Below are 25,958 nucleotides of genomic sequence, written 5' to 3'. Positions count from 1 at the left end.
ATAATATTTTAGAATAAGCTCATAAAGCACAGAGGAAGCAATTATCTCCACATTTCTTTTTCTTCTCCATTCATCTCTATTGGCCTATTAAACTCATCAATTTAGGTAGGTTTACCAGCCCCGTTGTTTTACCCCGTTGGCCATGCTCTCTCTCTCAGGGGTGGGGGTCGACTTATTTTTCAATCTCAATTCTATTTTTTGTAAAAATTGATCGATTTGTACGGAATGATTACAATAAAATTATTTTTAAAAAAAAAGAAAGGCCATGTACTCGGTGCTTACTCTCAGGTGGGCGTTAGCATATCTTAATCTCTTGGACCAATAGCGTGAGTCTTCCGCATTCAACTTATACGTCCGACATTATAATATACCAGGAATTATACAGTAAAATCAAGTCCCGATTTATCCGCAAATATATATACAGTATATTAAGATAAATCATGTCAGACATTTTGCCCCTTGGTAAGATCTTGTAATTAGCAATATTTAGGAGTAAAAGTGGATAGTTTCTTTAGCAAAAATAAGTAAAAAGAAACTTTGTGCACACCCTTTTATTAATGTTCCACGGAAGCCCCATCATTGCAGTGGTACATCTCATAAGGTACATGTCTGTCAACTTCGATCATCTCTTTCAAAAACAGTTCAAGGTCAGTCAGACTAGAAGGGGATGTTCTGTGCACAGTCTTTGAGGGGGAGTCTGCAGATTGAATACAGGATTTACTACACGTCCAGATTTTACTGTGGTATTCCAGAATGTTGATCTTCCTTTTTTTAAACCACACATTGGACTCAGTTGGCTGTTTGCTTTGGACTGTTGGTGTTCTGCAAGATTAAATACATTTTTAACTTCAGCCTTCTGGCAAAGCGTAGCAGGTTTTTACATCAAAGTATTTTGATGTTTGGAGTTATTCATTTTCACACTGTACGTTGACCAGACCCTTTGTCACCACTGAAGAAAACAAGTCCCATATTATGATGCTCCCACTTGACACAACATTGTGTTCTTTGGATGATGAAATGTTATGGCTTTATTCAAGAAATATTTTTTGGAATTAAGATCAAAAAGGTCTATTTTGGTCTTACTTGGCCTATATGGTGTGTTTTGGGAGTTGTTATTATCAAACAGAGGGTTTTAATGACTTTGCTGTTACCAATGAGAATACATTAGAATAATAAGTTGCCTACTCATTGTTTCCAAATGATTTTTAGATATTTGACTTTAGTAAAGTCTCAATCTGATTTAAAGACAATCAATATGTTAGACTGTTCCTAAGAGAAGGTTTATGGCTGTGATAAGAGAGAACATGCAGGTAGGTGATACAGAGGACAGGGAGAGATGGAAAAAGATGATCTACTGTGGCAACCCCTAACGGAGCAGCTGAAAGAAGAAGAAGACGTTACTGTTATTTTGCCATTGCTAACAATCTATATGAATGTTGGCCTTATAAATTTTATCTTTAATGGCCCCATAAGTGCATGATAGTATCAGTTCATTTAATTTACTGTACACATAGGAGCTTTATGGCTTCCTTTCAATGTTTCCATTCAATTAAGAGCAGCATTAAATAATATTATCGCTTTTCAGAATTAGCGGACTTACATTGTGAGGAGTATGTTTATACATCACTTTGCTCTTCATCTATTTGTCCTTCAGTCTCTTATTTGCTTGTCCTGTTGAGGGTCATGGTGGCAAAATGCCACAGTGAAGTGTCAAGATTTTATTTCATTCAGCCAATGTCATCATGAAATGTTTAGTCTGCTTCTATGTACATTTAAGTAATTATTACTTTTATCTTTCTTACTCTATGGTGCATCATGCTCTTGAATTATTTTTTATTACCTATTATAATCTTTTTACTTTGAATTGTGTTTTTGTGTTTTGTGTGATTGTACGATCTATGAAGGTGTTATATAAATCCTTTCATCCATTTTGGTTTTCAAAACTCGCTTATCCAGAGCATGGTCTGGGGGAAGCAGGGCCTATCCCAGCAAGCACTGGGCACAAGGCAGCAACAAGCATTGGGCAGGGTGCCAGATGTGGAAGACGCCCAGAACACAGACAGAGACGGACTCAGAATGTCCCAAAACACACACGTTTGTTTTTACACTTCTTCCTGCACACAACACAGTGTACCAAACAGCCCAAACTCGCAGTCTTTTCTTTTCATTTTTCTTCAATTTTCCTTTGCCGCCTCCACTCCTCTCCTGCAAACTCTGTCCTCTGCCACTCGACTCCGGGTCCCCGAGTGGAGTGAGGAGGCCTCTTTTATACTGCACCCAGAAGTGCTCCAGGTGCTCCCCAAACAACTTCTGGCAGAAGTGCTGCATGCCAAGGCTCCAGAGCTGTCCAGGCGCACCCTGTCAGTGGCCACAGGCAGGGTTGAGCTTCTATGCTCCAAGTCCATGGCCCCAATTCAACCCAGGGGGGGCTGCCCACTTATGGACTGGCGGAGGTATTGCTGTTGACATGTCCTCTCCCCCAGTCCTCTCCTCAAAAGGGCATCCCAACTGGGCAAGGACCCTGGCCATCAGGATATCACAGGGTGAAAACAGACACACACACCTACCTAGTGTCATCTTAGCATTGGCAGTTCACCTAACCTGCATGCCTTTGGACTGTGGACGGAAACCAGAGCACCCAATGGAAACCCTTGTGAATATGTGGAGAACCTACATACTCTATGCAGAGAGCACCCGAGACATGAGCCCCGTTTGCCTTATTGCAAGGCTGCAGTGTTCTTATTATTACATTATCAGTATTTGTTAGAGTGGCCTGAATCCATAATATAGCACAAAAGAGTACAGCTGCTTTAGCATTTAGAAAATGAGTATTTAGATGGTAGATAGCATCAAAAGGAGCACTTTTAAAGAAATCCTACTGTAGTTGATATAGTTAATATTCAGAAAAATATTTAAAGACATTTCTAAGATGACCCTTTTATTGCTGCAAACTTCAAAAATGCCTTTTCTTTTCCATCTGCTTCAAAGATTATGCTATCTTACGTAGCAAACATCAGAAGATGCCACCATTGCAGCCCTGAGAATAAAGATAAAAACATTATCGCACATATCTTGTTTAATTCTTCAAAACACAAAAGTTTTTCTTAGCCTAAAATTAAATAAAAGGAATGCTGACAACATCTCTGACAAAGAACAATAAACAAAAGTACTGTTGTAAAACATAGATTGGCAGTCTCATGGCAGTCTGTCAGAGTGCACCAAAAGTACTGCTTTTATAAGGCAATGTAAAAGACATTTTGAAATTCTTTCACAGTATTATCCACTATTGTTCCAAAATAATTCCTGTTCTGTAAGGAAGCACTGCTAATTTTGAGGAGTGTAAATTAAATAAGACGTGTTTTAGTGTGGTATCAGTAACGGCTGATTGGTTAGACAATAGAAATGAGTGATCTTTGTTGCAACAAAACCGAAACATCCCATCCTAATTCTGAGACAAAAATGGTAAACAGCCCATGGTGCAGTGATTAGTGTTGCTGCCTTCTGATTTCTGGAGTCCTAGTCTGGCCTGTATCTGTATGGCGATAGCACTTTCTCCTCTAGGTGTTGTCCAAGAGGTCTGAATTGATGGACTGGTTCACTCTCCAGAGTTGGTTTAAGCCCCCTTCAATCCTATTTCCAAATAAGATGACACAGAAAGTGAATGCATTTTTTTCTAGATAGGTGTACTGGTACTTAGAAGAATCCTGTAAGCAAGTTTGATTGGGAGGTCATACATTTTAGGCTCCCAATGATTTATTAATATCTATTTAAAATTTTTGGGTGGAGTGGTGGCTTTGAGGCTGTGGATTTGCACTGGTAATCGTAAGGTTTGAATCCCCGAACACCAAAAGTTTCTGTACTTCATTGGGCCCTTGAGCAAGGCCCTCAACCTGCAACTGCTCCATCCTGGGTATGACGTTAATCTGCATCCAGCATGTAGGCCCTCCAACCTGCAGGGAAAAACCTGGGGGTTGGTGGCAGAATTGGCACTCCAGCCACCATAAAAAAACTCACACTGTTCCATTCCATCTGAACTAGTGTGGGGCTGAGGTGTTGCCCGTCGCATGGCTGCACTCAGGCCCTAATCAGGGATCCTGAGTTGGTTTGTCATATGGTGGATGCAGCAATGCGCTGTATCAGTGTGCGCTCCTAACCTCTCCTCTATTTTAAACTCTTAACTTATTTGAGGGAGAGTACAAGTGAAAAAATCATCAGATTATCTGTTTAAAATCACCATTACAGAAATGCATGTGCTCAGAATACATCCAGGAAGCCAGCAAAAACCATTACATCAAAAAATATTGGTATAGGTGAAAAACAGAACCTAACAAAAACTATAAATCACGAAAGCAGCTCATGCCTCATGATATCCCCTTCCCAATGACTGCATTCCTCAATGAGTTGGTTTAGCAAGTAGGAGGAAACAAAGTGTTTTGTGCATGAGATTGAAGTAATTTATATGCATAGCAGGAAGAATAATTAATGGTGACCTTATAAAAATGATGATAATGAGTTCTGAATGTTCAGTAACAGCTTAGTAATTGTGCATACCGTTTCAATGCACCATTAATAAATATTCTCCTTCTCTAGAAGGTGGCTGCTTCCTTAAACAACTGAGTTGCTGAATATGGGGATTGCTTGAAGACATGCACCATCTTAAAAGCAGAAGACCAACATTTTAGTAGTTTAACCTCCAAATAAGGAGCACCTTAAATTATCAAGCTTTCATCAACAATCATATAGCAGAAAAAAGTTTTACCAGCAAAAAATGTTAGTTTAGCTACAGACAGGTAGACTATCATGTATCAGTTCTATCCAGACTATCATGTATCTATCCATGAATATAATTATTGTGTAATATACATCCATTTCCTAAAAGTGCTTTACGAGCAGGGCCATTGTGAGCTGCATCAGGAGTGGGCAGGAGGAGGAGTACAGAAAGTTAATCAAAGACTTTGTTAAATGGTGCGACTCAAACCACTTACACCTTAACACCAGAAAGACCAAGGAGCTGGTGGTGGATTTTAGGAGGCCCAGGCCCCTCATGGACCCTGTGATCATCAGAGGTGACTGTGTGCAGAGGGTGCAGACCTATAAATATCTGGGAGTGCCGCTGGATGACAAATTGGACTGGACTGCCAATACTGATGCTCTATGCAAGAAAGGTCAGAGCAGACTATACTTTCTGAGAAGGTTGGCATCCTTCAACATCTGCAGTAAGATGCTGCAGATGTTCTACCAGACGGTTGTGGCGAGTGCCCTCTTCTACGCGTGGTGTGCTGGGGTGGCAGCATAAAGATGAAAGACACCTCACGCCTGGACAAACTTGTTAAGAAGGCAGGCTCTATTGTAGGAGTAAAGTTGGACAGTTTAACATCTGTGGCAGAGCGACGGGCACTAAGCAAAATCCTGTCAATCATGAAGAATCCACTGCATCCACTGAACAGTGTCATCTCCAGGCAGAGGAGTAGCTTCAGTGACAGACTTTTGTCACTGTCCTGCTCCACTGACAGACTGAGGAGATTGTTAATCCCCCACACTATGAGACTCTTCAATTCCACCCGGGGGAGTAAATGCGAACATTAATTTTATTTTAATTCTTTTCATTTTTATTACTATTTAATTTAATATTGTTTCTTTGTATCAGTATACTGCTGCTGGATTATGTGAATTTCCCCTTGGGATTAATAAAGTATCTATCTATCTATCTATCTATCTATCTATCTATCTATCTATCTATCTATCTATCTATCTATCTATCTATCTATCTATCTATCTATCTATCTATCTATCTATTGGAGAACTAGTGCCTGTCCCCACAAGCGTCAGGCACAAGGCAGGAGCAATCCCTAGGTAGGACGCCAGCCCATCACAGGATGAACATATATATATACTCTGTTGGGTCAATTTAGCATCGCCAATCCAGCTAATCTGCAATTCTTTGGACTGGGGGAGGAAACCCACACCACCACTGGGAGGACATCCAAACTCCACACTCAAGCCTCAGTCTCCTTGTTGCACGGAAGCTGCACATACTGTGTTATACGTATCTTGACTTATTAAGTTCAACTCAATTAAAATGGCTTTATTATTATACCATCCATACAGAGCATTGCAGCATACAGTGGCACGAAATAACATTCCCCAGGACAGCAGTACAAAATATACATAAATACAGGACAAGTGTCAAATAGGTAAAGAAATATATTATACTTTAATAGATAAATAAGTAATTAAAAACAAATAATAGTAATAATTTGAAACTGATATTAATAACTACATAATTAATGAATAAGAGTAAAACTAATAATAAAAAACAACAGTAGTGACAAGTGTAACAGCTGTACTGAATATAAATCTGAGGTGCGGGGGTCAGCCCAGAGTTTAGAGTCCAAAGGGCAGCCAAGGGGTAGAAGTAGTTGAAGTGCCAGGCAGAACTGATTCAGATGCTACAATACCTTCTGCCAAAGATGTCATCAATGGAGGGCACTAAGGACCCAACAATTTTTTCCGCAGGATGCGTTGTAGGGACCTTACGGTCAGAGACACAACAGTTCCTAAAGCAGATGGTGATGCAGCTGGTCAGAACGCGCTCAGATGTGTCCCTGTAGAAGGTAATGAGAATGTGGGGAGTTAGTCTTAATGTGAAATACAAGTTAATCTTATGAAACCATATTGTGCTTGATCCAGAATTAGATTTTGCTCAAATACCTAAATGCTGGGAAATCAATATAATAGATGCTTTAAGTCAAGTTGGAGGGGAGCTGACAGATTGGCAGTATTTTACATGTTTATTTACAGCTGCTAAATTCATCAGAATTGTTTCAGGTACACCTTAATGCAAAAATCTGAAAAACATGTTCTTTGCCATCATTTTTAAACATGGATTATTGCATTCTAAAACTCATACTCTTTAAGATGTGATGTTTAATTTTTGACAACTTTGATATACTGTACTCCATTATTTTAATATCTACACTGTATGTTTAATGTACCTGCCGTATGCTATTTCTTTCAATACTGTGATGCCAAGTTACTTGTGATCCTGCTTATTTTTAAACTTACAAAATTAAATAAATATTAATCTATGCCCAAGAAACAACATACACTATTGCAGATTGGGTTTACTGTATTTTATTGCTGTAGAGGTTTTCTTGCATTATCTTTTTGGTGCTCCCCATGTCGACTCCCTCATGCAGTTACCTAAGTCTGCCAATTGTCTTTGAAAGCAGTAGGAGTTTGCACCCCTCAGCCCACATACTTGGATTTGTTGCATTCCTTCTCTTTTTCCTCCTACTGACTTAGTTTTCTACCTAAAAAAAGAGAAACAGCAAAATAACATACCACCTACTGCCTACCAAAACAGCATCAAATGTGTGTAAAATGTAGTGCAATTTGACGAAATACAGCAAGTCATTAGCAAATGCATTGATTTTCTCATATAATTTTCTACATTAATGATACATTAGATGCAATGTTAAGGTGCAGCTGTGCTTTCATCAGGGTGGCAAAGAGGCAGCTGCACCTGATTGCTTATAATACATCATTGAGGCAGGGAGAATGAAGCAGAGTTGCTAATGACGACTGCTATTCTGTGTGTGTGTGTGTGTGTGTGTGTGTGTGTGTGTTTTGTGCAGCACTAGATCCCAGTTGTCGAAAATACAATTTTGCCTTTGCTAGCAATCTATGCTCTGTCTGTTATATTTAGGATCAGATCGGTTCTAATGTAAGTAATATAACACAGCATTTTCAAACTCTGTCAGGGCTGTAGGAAACCAGAGTCTGTCTCAGCAGTATAGTGTGCAAGGCAGGAATTAGCCCTTGAATGGGGTCCATCACAGTCAGGCGGAGGTAGAGTTGGATATTTAGTGAATTGCTCTAGTCAAAAAGTGCATTGGTCGACTGTATTTCAGGTTCAGGTTCATGTTATTGTCCTGTTTGCATTGTATAATGGAATAATAGTACAATACCAACAATAGACAAAAACACAAGGAATACGTTATATAATAATCAAACACCATACAGTATACAAGAGGCAATCATTTGTTTGTCAGTAATGAGTAGCTTTTGAGTAACCGTTTGACCTGTGGATAAAAACTCATTGAAGCTAGTGGTGTAAGTGTATCATTTGCCAGAATGGAGGAGAAAGAGCAGCGATTGTGCAATAGTGTGCCCATTTCTAGAACTACGTGGGTTACAGTATGTCTTGAAATTAAGGCAGTAACATTCAGTGCCAGCTTCAGCACCTTTTGCAGTGCTTTGTAGCCCTGAGCTCATAAGGTGCTCTTCTAATATGTCATGCAACCACTAAGTGTAAAAGTAATAATAATTCTTTCTATTTGTATAGTACTTTTTATATTACCCAAAATGCTTCACCTAGTGAGAGGGAAGCCACTCCTTCCACCAATCCAACTGGATGATGCAACGGCAGCCATTTTGCGCCACTACACTTCACAACGGTGGCGAAGGGGTGAGAGAGAGAGAGAGAATTAGAAACGGGATGATTAGGGGGCAAGATTGACTAGACCATGGTGGACAATTTAGCCAGGACATCAGGAAATACACTACTCTTTACGGAAGATGCCCTATGATCTTTTATGGCCACAGAGAGTCAGGACTTTGATTTTATGTCTCAACTGAAGGATAGGTCGACATTTTTACAGAAATCTGTAGGTGGTGGTATGCATACATGTGGAGAATCCATCTTTCCTCAGACAAGTAAGGATGTAAAGGCATCAATAGGCCTTCTTGACTGGATACCTTGTGTCTAATTCAGGTTGTCATTGATTGTGATTCCTAGAAATGTAAAGCTGTTGACTGTCTGCACAGCTTCTTCTTTAAACAGATTGGAGTATGGTATACCGCCTGTTCATCAAGTCTATGTCCACCGTCTTGGTTTCAGCTGACATATAAGGAGAGATTATTGTTCTGACCCCACAGAAGGCAAATCTCTATGTGTCATCGTTGTTGGACACGAGACCTATGATGGAGGTAACATCATCAAATTTAATGACCACGTTGGAGCAGGCCATATAAGTGAACAAGGAGATCAGTGAGTACTCTACCCTGGGGTGTGCATCACTACTCTCTTTGGACACAATGATTATATTAACCTTTACACTTCTATCATGTTTCATGTCACAATATTTTAAAATTATTGTGACTAGCAAGATTCTGCACTCTGGGGTGGTGTCTTCTTTTTTGGTATTTACTGTAGACTCTATTCATACAATGTTTCTTCATAGAAATAAGTACAGAAAGGTTTCCCTGCATGGGTCCTTTGTGCTAAAACTCACTAAATGCTGTTTGTTTATTTTTAGAATGTCAAAAAAAAAACAGCTTCTACTCAAAATGGGTTATTATCAGCAAATCCACAGTTTTCAAGTAAATGTCATTCATGTTCCTTTTTAATTCATTGCCCAGAGCCTTTACTCCCACACATGCCGATTTTCTCCACCATAGTGCAAGTAATTTTTCAATTTTCTTTCGACCAGTCTCAGCCCCCTATGTTCTACATTACGCACCCAGCTGCATTTCTGTGCACTAATTCATTTAACCTACAGTATAACATCCATCTTGTTTAGAGCATCCTAGGAAGTGAACATTGAAGCTGCAGGTGATGCACAAAGTAAGAAGATCGTGAAGTCCTCACAGTAGTTTGTTTTGTCTCAGAAACTCTTATCTGTATCCCTCTTATAATTTAAAACAGAGTTGTACTAATTGTGAAAGAATTTCAATGCTTATGTCTTACACATTTGTTCTTAGTTTGCACTTTCTGAGTCAGAATCCTATGTATTTACCGCTTACCCACACTTATATTTTGGGTTATTTGTCTATGTCTCCCAGTGTGTCACAAATGACCTGAAGGGTTTATACAAATGTCCTGTCATTGCAATTTCAGGGAAAGGTTTGATGAAGCAATAACTGGCTCTTTTTAATTTTGGAAAAACGTATTATGTCTACCTTTACATTTGCACTTTTGCAATATAAAAAAAAAAAAACTACAAAATTGGTAACATTTCAATTCCACTTTAATTCTTCTTCAGAGTCACAGTGGGCAGGAGCCTATCCAAGTAGTAAATAACTCTGGACAGAGTGCCAGTCAATCGCACTGCCCACTTATAAATACACCCACAAGGCTAATCTACTGTAGAATTGCTAAATTAATCTAACATGCATATCTTTAGATATGGAGGGCAGATGGGTATACACAATGGAAGACCAATCCAGGCACAGTGAGATTCCACAAAAACACCAGTATAACACAGGATTTGAACCTAGGACACTGAGTAACCCACAGAGCAATTACAGAAATACATTTAGTCACTTACATAATTTGGGTTATTCTGCTGAAAGCAGAGTATGTAATATTTCAATATTATCTTTATTCTTTAATAGATAGATTACATGGTTACAGCAGCAGACATAAATAGGCACAAGCATACATATAATCTTAAGCATGTTAGCAAGGTACAAGTACAAACATAACAAGAATTAGTCATTTTCTAACCCACTTAGTTCTGAACAGGGTCACGGGAGGTGCTCTCCCTTTTAGCATAGGGCACAATACGAGAACAAACCCGGGATGCCAGTCCATGACAGGGCAAACACACACATGCACACTGCTCATCCAAACACAAGGTCCCGTTTAGGATGGGCAGTCCACCTCACCTGCATGTCTTTGGACTGGAAACCCATGCAGACACTCGGAGAACATGCATGCAGGGAGGACTTGGGCCACAAAAGCTGGTCTTCTTACTGCAAGGCAGCAGCGCTACCCACTGTGCCACCATAACAAGAATTATCTATAAATAAATTACCAAAGTGTAGGTATTTACTAATTTTCAAGTGATTAGAATTGCACGTAAGTATCAGGTACAGTTTCACAGTACTGGATGTCAATCATTGACACAGTATGTTACAAATAGCATTATTTTCTGTTAAGCTGCCTGCTAAACCAGCACAGAATCAATCAGCGCACAGAGAACAAGACCACCTTGGCTATGGAGGTGACTCATTATGGTTTGTGCCGGCTGAGGGTAGAACCAAACTCACATGGCATTCCTTGGAGCAGTGCAGTTGTCTCAGTCTGTTACTGAATGTGGTCCTCTGTTTATCCAAAACCTCTTACAGGGGATGAGAGTCATGGACCAGGATTGTGATCTCTGTTCAACCACTTCCTCCAGAGAGTCCAGTCTGACTCCCAAGACTGAGCCAGCCTTTTTTAACCAATTTATTTAGTCTGTTGTCATCACCTGCACTAATGCCATATCCCCGGCACGCTACAGCATAGAAAAATACCCTTGTCACTACTGAAAGAAGATATGTGAGAGTGGTGTGGAGCCGTCCCAGACACAGACAGGCGGACATGTTGTTTTCTCACCACCACACGTTTTATTTACAATATTTACAATAGTTAATGGTCACTAAGACCCAGTCCAAAAGTGCACAAACCCCAACACTCACAGTCCTGGCCACAAATGCCTTCTTCTCGGGCCGACTCCACTCTCCTCTCTTGCCTCGTCCTTCTTCCACCCGACTCCAGCCCTGAATGAAGGGAGACGGCCCCTTTTATATGCTCCCGGATGAGCTCACCGGGTGTTCTCCTTAATCTTCCCCCCAGCACTTCCTGGTGTGGCGGAAGTGGTGAGGTAACAGGTCCCCAAGGCATTGGGGCGCCTCCTGGCGGTGACCACGGGCCCCTACAGGGTGGGGCTTCCATGCCCTCAACCCGTGGCCTCCAAAGCAACCAGGATGGTGGCCTCCACGTGATCCAGGATGGGCGCAGACCCACATTCCGGTCCCTCACGGCGTCCCGGCCGGGTCGTTGCCCCTGGCATCCCTGACAGTGGCCTGCATACAGCATATGACCTCGGCCTCCTCAGGAAATAGAGGTGACTCTGACCATTTGTGTATACTGCCTCTGTGTTGGTGCTCGACTTAGGCCTCACCAGCTCCACTCCACATCTTCACCATTATTGAGAACTGGGGACAGAGTGGGCTTGGCCCTCCTGAAGCCTATGATCATTTACTTTGTCTTATTGATTTTGAGATGTAGGGTGGTTCAGTTTGCATCCAACAAAGTCTTGCACTAGTGCTCTGTATTCATTAACCTGCCCGCCACTGATACACCCAAACATACCCGTGTCATTAGAAAATATCTGCATTTAATGTTGGAGATGCTAGGGTAAACAGGAAGGGAGCCAGAACACTTTCATGTGGAACCCCTCTGCTACCCATGACCATGTCTGATACACAGTTAAGCTGCACAAACACCTTAGGTCTACCAATTGAATTATCTGTTTTCCAGGACAATATGGTAGCCTCAGCCCACATTGATCGGAGCTTCCCCTCCAGCATTTTGGGCTGTATGGTGTTGAATGTCATAGTGAAGTCACAAAACCATATCCTCATCCTGTTGCTCTGTTTCTCAAGATGGGAAAAGGTTGTGTTCATCATAAAGATGACAGCATCTTTCACCACTCTGTGATTCTGGAAGGCAAACTGCTGTTCTGACAAGGGGCTGCAACTTGGCCAGTTGTTAGCCTTTCCAAAGTCTTCACAATGTATGAAGTCAGAGCAACCGTTTGACAGTCATTGATTCTTATTTTATTTTTTGTTTTTAAATTCATAGTCATAAATGTCGAATCAACCTAAGTGAATTTAAGGTTAATGTTTCTTTTGCTTAAGAGGCTTATCTTTTTAGGTGGAGCATCCTGCCTTTCCAGTAAATGCCATTCATTTCACCGGTTCCTGCTCAGTAAATGGTTAGACAGGGGATTTTGTAGCAAAATGGAAATGTGTGATGACAGATTTGTTTCTTTAAATTAAAAAAAAAAAAAAATCATGTTTGGGTTTTTAAGCTCACTGATTTTTTTTTTTTTTTTTCTAAATGTTAAAATTTCCTAATTAACTTACTGGTCTTTTAATATGGCAGTTAATACGAAAAATAAATATTTTCTCTTTGCTGCATCATGTTTCGTGACACTTCAGTAAGAACATGAGTCATTGTGTGAGTACAGCTCACATTTTACATTTAAATACTTCATGAGGCCAGGACAATATAATTTGAGTAGAAAAAGTATACTAAGACATACTAATCTGTAGAGTAAATACATCTTCAGCTGCAACATCTTGTCAGCGTTTTCCTTTTGAAGTATTGTTTAATTATTATTAAACATTCGTTCATTTCTCCTGCAATGCCAGTTATAATTAGTGTAAATTTTACTGAAGTGAACATTATAATATATGGATGATGGTGAAATAAGTCTACATCTTTTCTGAAGACGTTAAATAATTGATTTTGTTTTCATGGTGTTTTGTGTGGTAATCACATAAATATTTGTAGCAGTGGTGGGTAAAATCAAAAACACAGGAATCTGATTTGAAGTGAGCTTTTCCCAGGCCTCTTTTACCATAGCAGGTTAAAGCAAGTGCAAAGGGTGGCAGTGTTTCCAGATGTCAGTATTTATATCAGCTGACCTAAATTAATTTATTTTTGTCTCTTTACCTTTGGCCTATTTTCAGAGCGTTGGTCTTCGTCGCACATGGTGCAGGAGAGCACTGCGGTCGCTACAGCAACTTGGCCGAGATGTTAACAGAACATTCCATGCTGGTGTTCACACATGATCACGGTAAGAAGAGCACAGTTCACTCATCTGTATTTTCCAACTTTTGACTTGGCTCCTTTGTGATGCGTCAGAAGCAGCCGAGTGATATCTGGCTTCAGAAAATACTCTGAAATAAGCTGCTACTGTAATCTGGCATCTCTTTTTTATTTTTCAGCATGCACTGATTCATTATTCCCAAAATATGTCTCATAAAACAGAACAAAGGTCCCAGCTTTTCAGCATTATGAACAAAAGTAAAGTCTTCATTAACCTGACAGTAACCAAATAAGAATTTTAAGAAGAATAACAGATATGATGAATAAAGCAGATAGTCTGCAACATTAGTTTGCATAATTTTGGTATGAATAAGTGACATGTGATATATGAGGAACTGCAGTACCAGGCCGTGGAATACACAATTAGTTTTGAATTCAGTTGAATTTTTCTAGCAAGCTTACTTTATAGACTTTGTGCCTAGCACATTCATCATGCTTTTTATCAAACAGATTTTTTTTCCTTTATCCCTTTAAAAAAAGTTTTACACTGAGCTCCTGCATAACCAGACACATTTTTATAATTAAACTGTAGACAAAGGATGTTTTCTATTCATTTTTTGTTAACAAAATGCAATTCTGCTGGCATAATTGATCAGTGACCATAAAAATCTACTCTATATATATAAAATCTTAAGCCTAAAAGTGCAATGATTTTGTGCAATAATTTTATGTGACTTTTTTTATCACACTTTAAACTGGGCTTATTTTAAAACCTACATATATATGTTTGATATCATTCACTTCAGAATTTATCGAACTTTAGTGTGATGTTGTTAGATTTTCAGATTCTTATTTCGTTTTTAAATTATAAACTAAAAAATATCAAGAACTAACGTCCCGCGAGACGAGACTTTGTGCCATGAGATTTAACCACGCCCGGGGCCGGAAATAAAACACAAAGAGTAGGACAGCAGCTGTACAGGCTTTTAAATGTTCGAAGCGCCGAGCGAGGTGCAGATCATGTGACACGGCAGCAGCTGATCGAGAAAATAAAAGGTTAAAAAAAAAAAAACTATTTGTTTCTCATTGTATCACCGTTTTAAAGGGGGTTTCAGAGGGGCAACTACGTCTCCTTGGGGTGTGTTCAGCCCCCCTTCACAACGTGAGGCCGGGGGGGGGTTGATGAGTAAAGCGAACAGGGGGCGAGACCCCTAGTACTAAAATAAATAAGATTTCCTTTCCTACTTTTCTTAAAATATTTACAAAAATATGTATCCATAATACACATGGCATACAAAAATAAAAATGCTTCTCATAATTACATTATGGAACACCTTTGAAACAAAGCTTAATTTTAAAATGTAGAGTTTTCACCATTTCTTTAACAACAACATCAAATATATATAAACATACAGAAATATATATACGAGGGACGTTCAGAAAAGTTTCTGCAGTCTTATATTTTCGTTGGAAAGAGTGAAGGCGGGAGGAGTAGTAATTGGGCATTCAAAATTTGGTACGGCGCTGGGAAAATTGCATCACAAATGAAGGCGAGCGACTGTGTAGAAAGGTGATGTAATTTGTTTTTGAAATTCTTAATAAATAGAGTTAAAAAAAAGTGCAGAAAGTTTTTGAACATCCCTCGTACAGCTCTTTTGCTATTAAAATATATGTACATTTACAGGTGTGTTTTTTTCTTAAGTGTATCAGCTAGACATTCATAATTCTTAAGGTGTAATTATAAATATGAATTACTATTTTAATTACATACTGTTTGTTTCTTAACAAAAACTTATACTATGGCACACACAAACCGAATTAACACAGTACAAATCTTTTAAAAAGCTGCAAATTTAACAAATATTCATAAGTTGTTTATCAAGAAGACACAAGACTAAATAAAATGCTTAACAGGTTTATAAGTAAAAGACACGTGTTGCTATAAGCTAACATTATTCTTTTTCCAATTTAAAATTTAAGCTGCTGAACTTAAAACAATCTCGCTGTCCAAACAAAATGCTTTCTATTTTAAAGCACAATATAAAGATAGATAAATCTATCTATCTATCTATCTATCTATCTATCTATCTATCTATCTATCTATCTATCTATCTATCTATCTATCTATCTATCTATTATATAGTATCTTTTAAATCTATCTATCTATCTATCTATCTATCTATCTATCTATCTATCTATACTAAGATGAATATCTATCTATCTATCTATCTATTAATTATATAGTATCTTTTAAATCTATCTATCTATCTATCTATCTATCTATCTATCTATCTATCTATCTATCTATCTATTATATAGTATCTTTTAAATCTATCTATCTATCTATCTATCTATCTATCTATCTATCTATCTATCTATCTATCTATCTATCTATCTATCTAGGTCTGAATTCATTAGAGTAGCTTTTCTTGTCAACTAATTGCACAGGATGACTCCTCCAATTTCTTTTTCTCAGTTTATTACTCCACCTTCTTCAATGCAAAGGCTAAATATTTCTAATCTTCTCTTGCAAAACGAGCTTCGGCCTCCTGCTCTTTGTTTACACGGCAAGACGATTGTGGAAAAAAAAGATGCATGCTCCATGCTGGTTCAACTACCGTAATACCTTGTGAAAAGGATCACTGTAACTACATTACCATAAAGCTGAGAAAAGCAGGGGCTAGAAACATCGGTTTTGTGATCAGACAATTTACCGATCACCGATTGAGTCCTTTTTTGTGAAAATTGGACGATTTAGATCGGCGGCCAATCGATTGGACCGTCCCTAGTTGTTATGTTTGTGTTTTTTTGAAGCATCAAGAGGCATAACTCAAATTCATGTTGGCCATTTGTTTTCTTCATGGTGATCTTCTTTGCCTCTTTAGTTTCACAGCTTCTGGAGAGAATAGTTTGCACAACTGGTCTTCTCCTCTCTCTTGCCACTTTTTAGTAAATCTTGCAAACAAACAAGGTAAACAGTGTAATTATGGGATTACGAGCGAGCACAAAAAATAAGCACTCTATATTATATTTCCTCTGTCAGTTTTTTGGATTTATGAGATATCATACTTGACTGGAATACATCAAAGTTTGGGTAGCCAAAGCAAAAAATGCTAATATACTGAAATCATTGTTAATTTTTCTACTTTTGTCAATTTTGTGATTTTCAAGTGGGCATCTGTCTGAACAGTTAAAGCAGTCTGTCCTTTTTTTTTTTTTTGCTCTACAGCTGTGTTACATAAGGTTTGAAAAACAAAGCATCTGAAGTAAAACTTTAGTTTGATTTCTTATATTATAGCACAAATTTGCAACAGACAATACCCGAGTTTCAGTTAAGCCACGCAAAGACTGTTCCTTCCCTTCTTGGAAAAAAATAAACATTTTTTTCTTGACACTGTGTATAATGACATGGTTCCTGTTGTCTCTGCATGACTACATTTTTTACATGCCCTTTCTAAGTTTTGCAAAGGAAAGAAATCTTTGGATAGAATCCACTTAAAACAAAATCTAAAAGTGTTTAATGAACCCGTCTGACCTGCTGGTTTTAAATTTTAAAATATTGTTTTTGGAAACAGCTATATGGCTGCTTCCTTCTCATGCTCTTTTAAGGGCTTCTCTGCATCTCATCCAGAACATGCCTTCCCATTTATAGGTAAACGAAAAGTCTCTAAATATTTTGGAAATCAGTACCAGATGGGTTGAGAGGATTTGCCAGATGCCAAGATTTATTTTTGCTGTAGGTTTGCAATTAAACTTATGGAAAATTAGAGTCATCTGGGATATGTTAACCACACAATATAATAAACAAGAAATGTTTTGATTAGTACTGATAAAAAAAATGATAAAATAATGAAACAGAAAGTGTGACAGTACAAATAATGTCATCGGACTCAAAAAGAAAAATACACCAAATAATGCACACTAATCCCACCAATAGTCCTGCTGTATGTTAGAGAGTCCTGTGGGTTTGGGAAACGTGAGGCGGAAAACAAGGAAAGCATCTGTGAATTGTTTTTTTCTTTAGGTGGAGCAGCACTGTGAAGAAAGAATGTTTTAGCAGGATAAAATTACATCATGTAGGCTTGCTCAGTATGGCTGCCATAAACTTGGAATTCTCTAAAACAAAGTATGAGCACAGCTGTTTATTTCCATGGCATCTGGATCCCAGCTGAAAAAACATCTAGCCTTTGTTCATTATAAACTTTTTTTTTTAATTTAATAAACTTTTAGCTGTATACAATCCTTTATTTTGAGAGAAAAAATATAGCATTTGTTTAATTCTTAAATCACCAAAAATAACTGAGGTTTTTTTAACTTTAGGAAAAATGGAATACTTTATTAACAATTAACCACAGTTGCCATAACAAAAATAGTGTAAAACAATGCTACAACAGCTACAACATTTTAAATCCTATTTCTAAAGATGATATAAAGGATGGAGAAGATAAACTAATATGTGGAGCTGAAAGTTTTTAAAGTATTTAGCTTTTTTCAGTGAGGTGCCAGGAAGATTTTAGCAGCTAAAGAGCTTGCTGCAGTCAAATAATAATGACTATGCGATGTGATCATTTTTCTGTAGGTTTATATTTAGACTGTGTGACCTATTAGTTCACATTACAGGCCTTTGCTATCATAAAGCACACAGTATGGTTTCTTGTGTTAACCAACAATTAGCATTGCACTCCCAAAGGGTTTGTACCTTTGTTTAACAGGAATTCCCAGTCTGAACCTGGGAACAACTATAGCTGTGAGTTCTTATGTTAACTGATTCATTTCACAAACTACTGACATGCATTCAAGTTAGAAATACCAATCTCTGTGCTTTACTTCTTAAAGAAATATGAGAAAGGCGGGGGTAATTGGCACGCTGAATTAAATGATTTCTCTCTGCTCATTTCTATTTCTTTTTTTTTGTTTGTATATTCATTTAGTTTTAAAGTCTGTTGGAAATGTACATCCTTTTTATGACAATGAAACGCAGATGGAACTTACACAGACTGAGCTGGTGATTGTTAACAGGAACAATTAGAAGGGTGAGGTCCTGGACTCACAGGAGATTTCAAATGTATACAGAACCTTCAGTAAATGTAGACTTGTGTATAAATGTAAACGATAAAACGTCCGAGACTAAATAAAACAACATTTCTGAGTTTACAAACTGTGAGTGGAAAAAGTGAATGCCATTAAACAAAAAGTTTGCAACTGGATGCCTTATTAGAATATTAATGTACACAAAAACCTGCAACTATAGTGAGCCCCAGGACGTGGATTATGAAATAACTAGGCTCACCCGCCTTTTAAGTTGACCACTTCTTAAGGCAATTCAATATGTAGATCAATTTGATATTTTATACAAACTCATTCATTTGGTTATATTGCATTTGAGCGGTATTACTTTAATACTCGTAGTTTCTGTTATTTTTGTGATGAAATTTAAACTTCTTTTCTATATTGAGGTCGCCCTTTTGAACCCCCCTGATATTTACTACGCGGTGAGGCATTTGTACTCCATCAACATTAATTATTTCCAGAGACATCATTTTGTCTATTTTTCCAGCGCATCGCGCACAAAAGCAAGGGGACGATGGGAGCACCAGAACTCTGCTCACATCATGTCGCTTTGTACCGCAAGCTGCAAGTAGTAAGTCTGTGATAAGCGGAATACCGCTACGCTTTCCACTCACGGGACGGAAGGACAATCCCGACCGCTTTTATATAGTAAGAAAGAAGAAGAGGATATCACACAGTCTGGAGTAGAAAATCATCTTTTACCTGGAAAAACAAAACTACAAATCCCATCGTGCATTGCAAAATGGACGGGCGTGTGTGAAACTCTGTGCTACTCGCACAGTCTGGAGTAGAAAATCATCTTTTACCTGGAAAAACAAAACTACAAATCCCATCATGCATTGCAAAATGGAAACTCCGTGAGTGCTACGGAAGGACAATCCCGACCGCTTTTATATAGAAGGATGAGGTGCACAATGCCTTTCTTTCCTGAATAAGAATGTCCTAAAAGAGCCACCTACAAGTATTACTTGTTTTGTGCTGTAAAAAGCAAAAAAAAAACACTTTAATTGGACTGCTGGAAGGCAGCCCTTCTAGCTATAATGTTAGTTAGTAAAGGCTGTAAACTGTCTGGACACACATGAAGGTACAGATATTTTTTTTTTTACACAGAGTGCATGGATGCAGACCCCCGTGACTCTGTGTTAGGATATAGCGGGTTGGATAATGACTGACTGACTGACAGAGTGCATGGGTATCCTCAAGTATAAGACATACATATTTGAGATGTGTAATTCTTTATTTTTGACTCTAAAGACACTTCATAAGACTTATTGTTAATCTTAAGGACTCATTTTCATTGAATTTAGTCTTTTCAATATCAACAGTGGTTGCAAACTGTGTGTCATGCTTGTTGGGATGGCTAAAGTGCTTAATTATTGACCATTTCCATTTTGTGGGCTGTTTTTGCGTTCAGATATGCATGCTTTGTGATGTTTGTCCTTCCTGAGCCACCTTACAATGGGGCGTTCCCGATGTAGGTAATGTATCTGCCACAAACGCATACAGCAAAGTTCATACTGCCTGTTTAACCCTATGGTAGCAAAACCGTTTCACTGTTCTGATCTCACTATTGCGTTGTAATAGATATTCAGGCAGCTAAACACCTGCTCTTTGTTAATAAACTGGAGAAGGAAGGGCGAGTGTATTATTCTCGTGTGTGCATGATCTACATGATAAACAGATGCATTTCAAATATTTCTGCATGTATTCCTTGCATTTTGATGACTTGCTGCCTCATATTCAACCCTTCATTCATCATTCTGGCACCCACGTAACTAGCCAGTCCTTTAGATTGTGGTAGAAATCAACACCTTAATTAAAGAAAGAAACTTATCCTCTAACAGGAACGATCCTTTTTTGTTTTAGTCAGCAATCTGGCAGGAGAAAAGCTTGTCCATCTGTGTCATTTATTTCACCTGCAGCACTAAACTGAGGAGGAAGCATTCTTTACAGCCGTCTGGAACAGTATGGTGAGAATGGTCAGAAAATAAAGGGTGTGGGTCTATTTTATAAGCAACTAATTTACATAACTGTGCCATTTAATGCATACATTTACTCTGGTTGGTTTACAGCTAAATGATCTATATAAAATAAAAGCCTATTTTATTATATTATTCTTATTATTCTTTTACCCTTTGGTCTGAGCCACCACCCTTGAAACTTCTGTGTACAGTATATAACAATTGTGCAAGCTTGTTGTTAAGAGCCCATCTGCTGATCGCTTAATTATACATTTGGTGTATTTCATCAACCTGCTTCTGGTTCATTCTTGTCTTTGTTATTCACTTGGCCTTTATCTGGTTTCCTGGTATGCCAGAACACGTTTTGGTTTCTGACATTTATTAACTCTTTTATACTTCTAATATCCATCCATCCATCCATCCATTATCCAACCCACTATATCCTAACACAGGGTCACGGGGGTCTGCAGGAGCCAATCCCAGCCAACACAGGGCGCAAGGCAGGAACAAATCCAGAGCAGGGCACCAGCCTACCGCAGGACACACACACTCACACACCAAGCACACCCCTGAACAATTTAGAATCGCCAATGCACCTAAACCTGCATGTCTTTGGACTGTGGGAGGAAACCAGAGCACCCGGAGGAAACCCACGCAGACACGGGAGGAACATGCAAACTCCATGCAGGGAGGACCGTGGAAGTGAATCTTAGATAGATAGATAGATAGATAGATACTGCAAGGCAGCAGCCCTACCACTGCGCCACCGTGCCGCCCTTACTTCTAAAATGGATATTATATTTTAATGTGGAAAGCATATCCAAATACTTTATCCTAAATGACTATGTGAACCCTAAGTCTACTTTTTCTTCCACAGGATACACAACCGCCACATCCTAGTGAGTCTGGCTTTTCTACAGCCTGGAGCTTGCACTCTGGAGCTCCATATAGGTGAAGTGACAATACTTTACATTATTTGAATCAGATGACCCCCCCAGCCCTAATTGTAACCATAGTGTAAATGGGCAGAGCTCTGGAGATTTGCAGCTAGACTCTATTGGTGCCCACTGAAGTCAGTTCCACCTACTTGGACTGCCCACAGTAGTCAGCTCCAGCTACTTGGAGCTCCAGGGTGTAGGCTCTGGACTTCACATAAATATCCTTGGCACGTAGTTAGAAAACTTTCCATGCACAGCATGTGTCAAAAGCAACATGAAGGGTGTGTCTCAAATCTTGACGTTGTTTTTGCCATACAGCACTTGAGCCCAGTACAGACGTGGCAAGTATTAACTAGGCTTAAATGATTATGTAGTATTGCTGCTCTTTTATATCAGACACTGAATCACTCTAATAGTAACCTGATTTACATAGAGACATTAAAGATAACTAATATTTATGCCTGATTTTGGATAAATTGTGTTGGGATTTCATTTTTGTTCAGATTTATGCCACTAAGGAAGATAAATCACAATATTCAGATTTACTAACAGTAATTTATCCATCCATTCATTTTCCAATCCGCTTTATCCTAACTACAGGGTCATGGGGGTCTGCTGGAGCCAATCCCAGCCAACACAGGGCACGGGCAGGGCGAACTGTAATTCATTCATTCCTTATTCATTCAGAAAGTGACAACTCTCTGGTCTTTTTAAAAGAAAACAAAATATATGTTAACTCATCCATGTCCTACATGGTGTTTTCTTATTTTAATGTACAGGGTGGGCCATTTATATGGATACACCTTAATAAAATGGGAATGGTTGGTGATATTCCTGTTTGTGGCACATTAGTATATGTGAGGGGGGGAAACTTTTCAAGATGGGTGGTGACCATGGTGGCCATTTGGAAGTCGGCCATTTTGGATCCAACTTTTGTTTTTTCAATAGGAAGAGGGTCATGTGACACATCAGACTTATTGAGAATTTCACAAGAAAAACAATGGTGTGCTTGGTTTTAACGTAACTTTATTCTTTCATGAGTTATTTACAAGTTTCTCTTTGTTTACAGTCATTGACATGTCGCAGAGGTTAACATGTGAGGAGCGGATAGAAATTGTGTTGATGTCTGGTGAACGCAGTAACCGGGTCATTGTAGCAGATTTCAATGCAAGACACCCTATGAGACCACCCATCTCCCATGCTACAGTTAGCAAACTGCTTGCTAAGTTTCGTGAAACTGGTTCAGTGTTGGATTTGCCAAAATGTGGATGCATGAAAACTGTCACTAATGAAGAAACATCAGTGGCTGTCCTAGCTTCATTCAGCAAGAGCCCACAGCGTAGCACTCGGCGCATGTCACTGGAGAGTGGCATTAGTCAAACATCCCTTCGGCGGATATTAGCTACTCACAAATGGCACCCTTACAAACTCCAGCTACTGCAGCATCTCAACGAGGATGACCCAGATCGGCGAACTGAATTTGCAGAATGGGCAAAACAAAAATTGGAACAGGACCCTCAGTATACCAGAAGATTTTGTTCAGTGATGAGGCAAACTTTTATGTGAATGGTGAAGTTAACAAACAAAACCACCGCTATTGGTCTGACACTAACCCACATTGGATAGATCCCTACAAGACTGTTGGAACAAAAAAATTGATGGTATGGTGTGGTATATGGGGTACAAAGATAGTGGGGCCATTCTTCATCAATGGAAACCTCAAGGCCACTGGATATGCGAAATTGCTACATGATGATGTGTTTCCCTCTTTATGCACTGAAGCTGGCACGTTCCCCGAGTTTTTCCAGCAAGATGGTGCACCACCACATTATGGGTGTCAGGTCCGAGCATTCCTAGATGAACAGTTTCCTGGAAAGTGGATTGGCGTCGTGGGCCAGTTGAATGGCCCCAAGGTCTCCCGATCTGACCCCCTTAGACTTTTATCTTTGGGGTCATCTGAAGGCAATTGTGTATGCTGTGAAGATACGAGATGTGCAGCACCTGAAACTACGGATACTGGAAGCCTGTGCTAGCATTTCTCCTGCGGTGTTGCTATAAGTGTGTGAAGAGTGGGAGAAGAGGGTTGCATTGACAATCCAACACAATGGGCAGCACATTGAACACATTTTATAAGTGGTCAGAAACTTGTAAATAACTCATGAAAGAATAAAGTTACGTTAAAACCAAGCACACCATTGTTTTTCTTGTGAAATTCCCAATAAGTCTGATGTGTCACATGACCCTCTTTCTATTGAAAAAACAAAAGTTGGATCCAAAATGGCCGACTTCCAAATGGCCACCATGGTCACCACCCATCTTGAAAAGTTTCCCCCCTCACATATACTAATGTGCCACAAACAGGAAGTTAATATCACCAACCATTCCCATTTTATTAAGGTGTATCCATATAAATGGCCCACCCTGTACAAAAACTGTTAACGTAAAATTCATTTGTAATCAGAAAACAAAAACGAAGCAGCTTACTGCATTTTATAGAATTATCAATAGCATGTGCAGCATCTGTAATATGACCTGTTATAACCATTACATTGTTTCCTCATCTTGAAATATGGAGATAAGATGAATTGTGGATCCATTATCAGAACTCTCTCATTCGTCTTTAGGGTTCCTGTAAAACTGGTCAAGAGCCATACCTGTATGAGGCACTCGTCTATTGCAGGGCACATTCATGTGCAGAGCACAGGACGCATAGCAGGCTAATTAATAGTTGCAAATCAGAAATACCTGCAAGTCTATGTACTTGAAGAAAAACTGAATATCGACACAGAGAGAAAGCTAAATCCACCCAGATTGTGACTAGGACCCTGGAATTGCTAGGCCATATTTCTAACTGTTACTCCAGCAAAACACCTTGCATGACGGTTGTGGATGGTAACTGGAGTAGAAGGAGAAAACTCACACAGACAGTAAGCACAAAGACTCCTCATGGAGTATATCAGGCTGTTCAGGCAGTGATGTGTGATGCCTAACTTCAGTTTCAGCTGGGGATGGTGTAAATATTTATTGCAGAAAATGTTAAATATGTCAATGAATTTCTTTGTAAGACTCTTAGCCAATTTATTCATAAAGTACTGCTGAATTTTTTAGGTTAGGGAATGGAGTAGAAAAAACGAATCATGAAACATTTCTAAATCTCTTTATACATAATACAAGAGAAGATTTTTTTAAATATTCAACCTTTTTTTGGAAGTTTTGAAGAGTGCATTGTGTAGCTCTCCTGGGATATTGTTAGATTTCAATGAATTTATAAAAAAAAAAGGTATTTCTGAGTTTACAAGTTGCCTACTCATGACAGATGCTTTCAAAATGTAAAAACTGAAATAAACAAATTCGGATAAGTCTAGATTCTTTGTGAAAATAGATATATATATATATCACTGTTATCCCCTCATGGACCCCGTGATCATCAGAGGTGACTGTGTGCAGAGGGTACAGACCTTTAAATATCTGGGAGTGCAGCTGGATGATAAATTGGACTGGACTGCCAATACTGATGCTCTGTGTGAGAAAGGTCAGAGCCGACTATACTTTCTTAGAAGGTTGGTGTCCTTCAACATCTGTAATAAGATGCTGCAGATGTTCTATCAGACAGCATAAAGAAGAAGGACGTCTCACCCCTGAACAAACTTGTTAGGAAGGCAGGCTCTATTATAGGAGTAAAGTTGGACAGTTTAACATCCGTGGCAGAGCGATGGGCACTAAGCAAACTCCTGTCAATCATGAAGAATCCACTGCATCCACTTAACAGTGTCATCTCCAGGCAGAGGAGTAGCTTCAGCGACAGGCTGGTGTCACCGTCCGGCTCCACTGACAGACTGAGGAGATCGTTCCTCCCCTACACTATGCGACTCTTCAATTCCACCCGGGGGAGTAAATGCGAACATTAATTTTATTTTAATTTTTTTCATTTTTATTACTATTTAATTTAATATTGTTTTTTGTATCAGTATACTGCTGCTGGAGTATGTGAATTTCCCCTTGGGATTAATAAAGTATCTATCTATCTATCTATCTATCTATCTATCTATCTATCTATCTATCTATCTATATATCTATATATATATATATATATATATATATATATATATATATATATATATATATATATATAAATGCACAAACTTTGTCTATATATCTAAAGCAAGTTGTCCCTTATAGAGGAATGCCCCGCAATTTATTTCTGCCTCTCTCTTTTGTCCTGGTCATCTTTCATGGTAATTTTGTTTCATATCATCAGACACTACCTCCAAAAAAAACGTCTTTGGCCTCCATCTTGACCTTATCTCCTTCAGGTCTATTTTAGTGCACCTCTGAACCCAGTCATCCTCTGTCTATCAGCCCATTGCAAGGCTACTTTAGTTT

At 38.8% G+C, this 25,958-nt stretch overlaps 1 protein-coding gene across 3 annotated transcripts in view; it reads left to right on the top strand.

Moving 5' to 3' along the window:
* The window catches only part of mgll (monoglyceride lipase), a 201,934-nt gene that overhangs the window by 50,111 nt on the left and 125,865 nt on the right, over window positions 1-25,958 (top strand). For all 3 annotated transcript variants that reach the window (XM_039771022.1, XM_039771020.1, XM_039771021.1), the window contains exon 3: window positions 13,528-13,634. In XM_039771022.1, coding sequence (XP_039626956.1) covers window positions 13,528-13,634 — 107 coding nt within the window. The remainder of the gene's footprint in view (window positions 1-13,527; window positions 13,635-25,958) is intronic.

This window comes from Polypterus senegalus, chromosome 12, assembly GCF_016835505.1.
Source record: "Polypterus senegalus isolate Bchr_013 chromosome 12, ASM1683550v1, whole genome shotgun sequence".
Classification (NCBI taxonomy): Eukaryota; Metazoa; Chordata; class Cladistia; order Polypteriformes; family Polypteridae; genus Polypterus; species Polypterus senegalus.
Note: the sequence above shows the minus strand (reverse complement) of the source record. Positions and strands in the feature narration are given on the sequence as shown.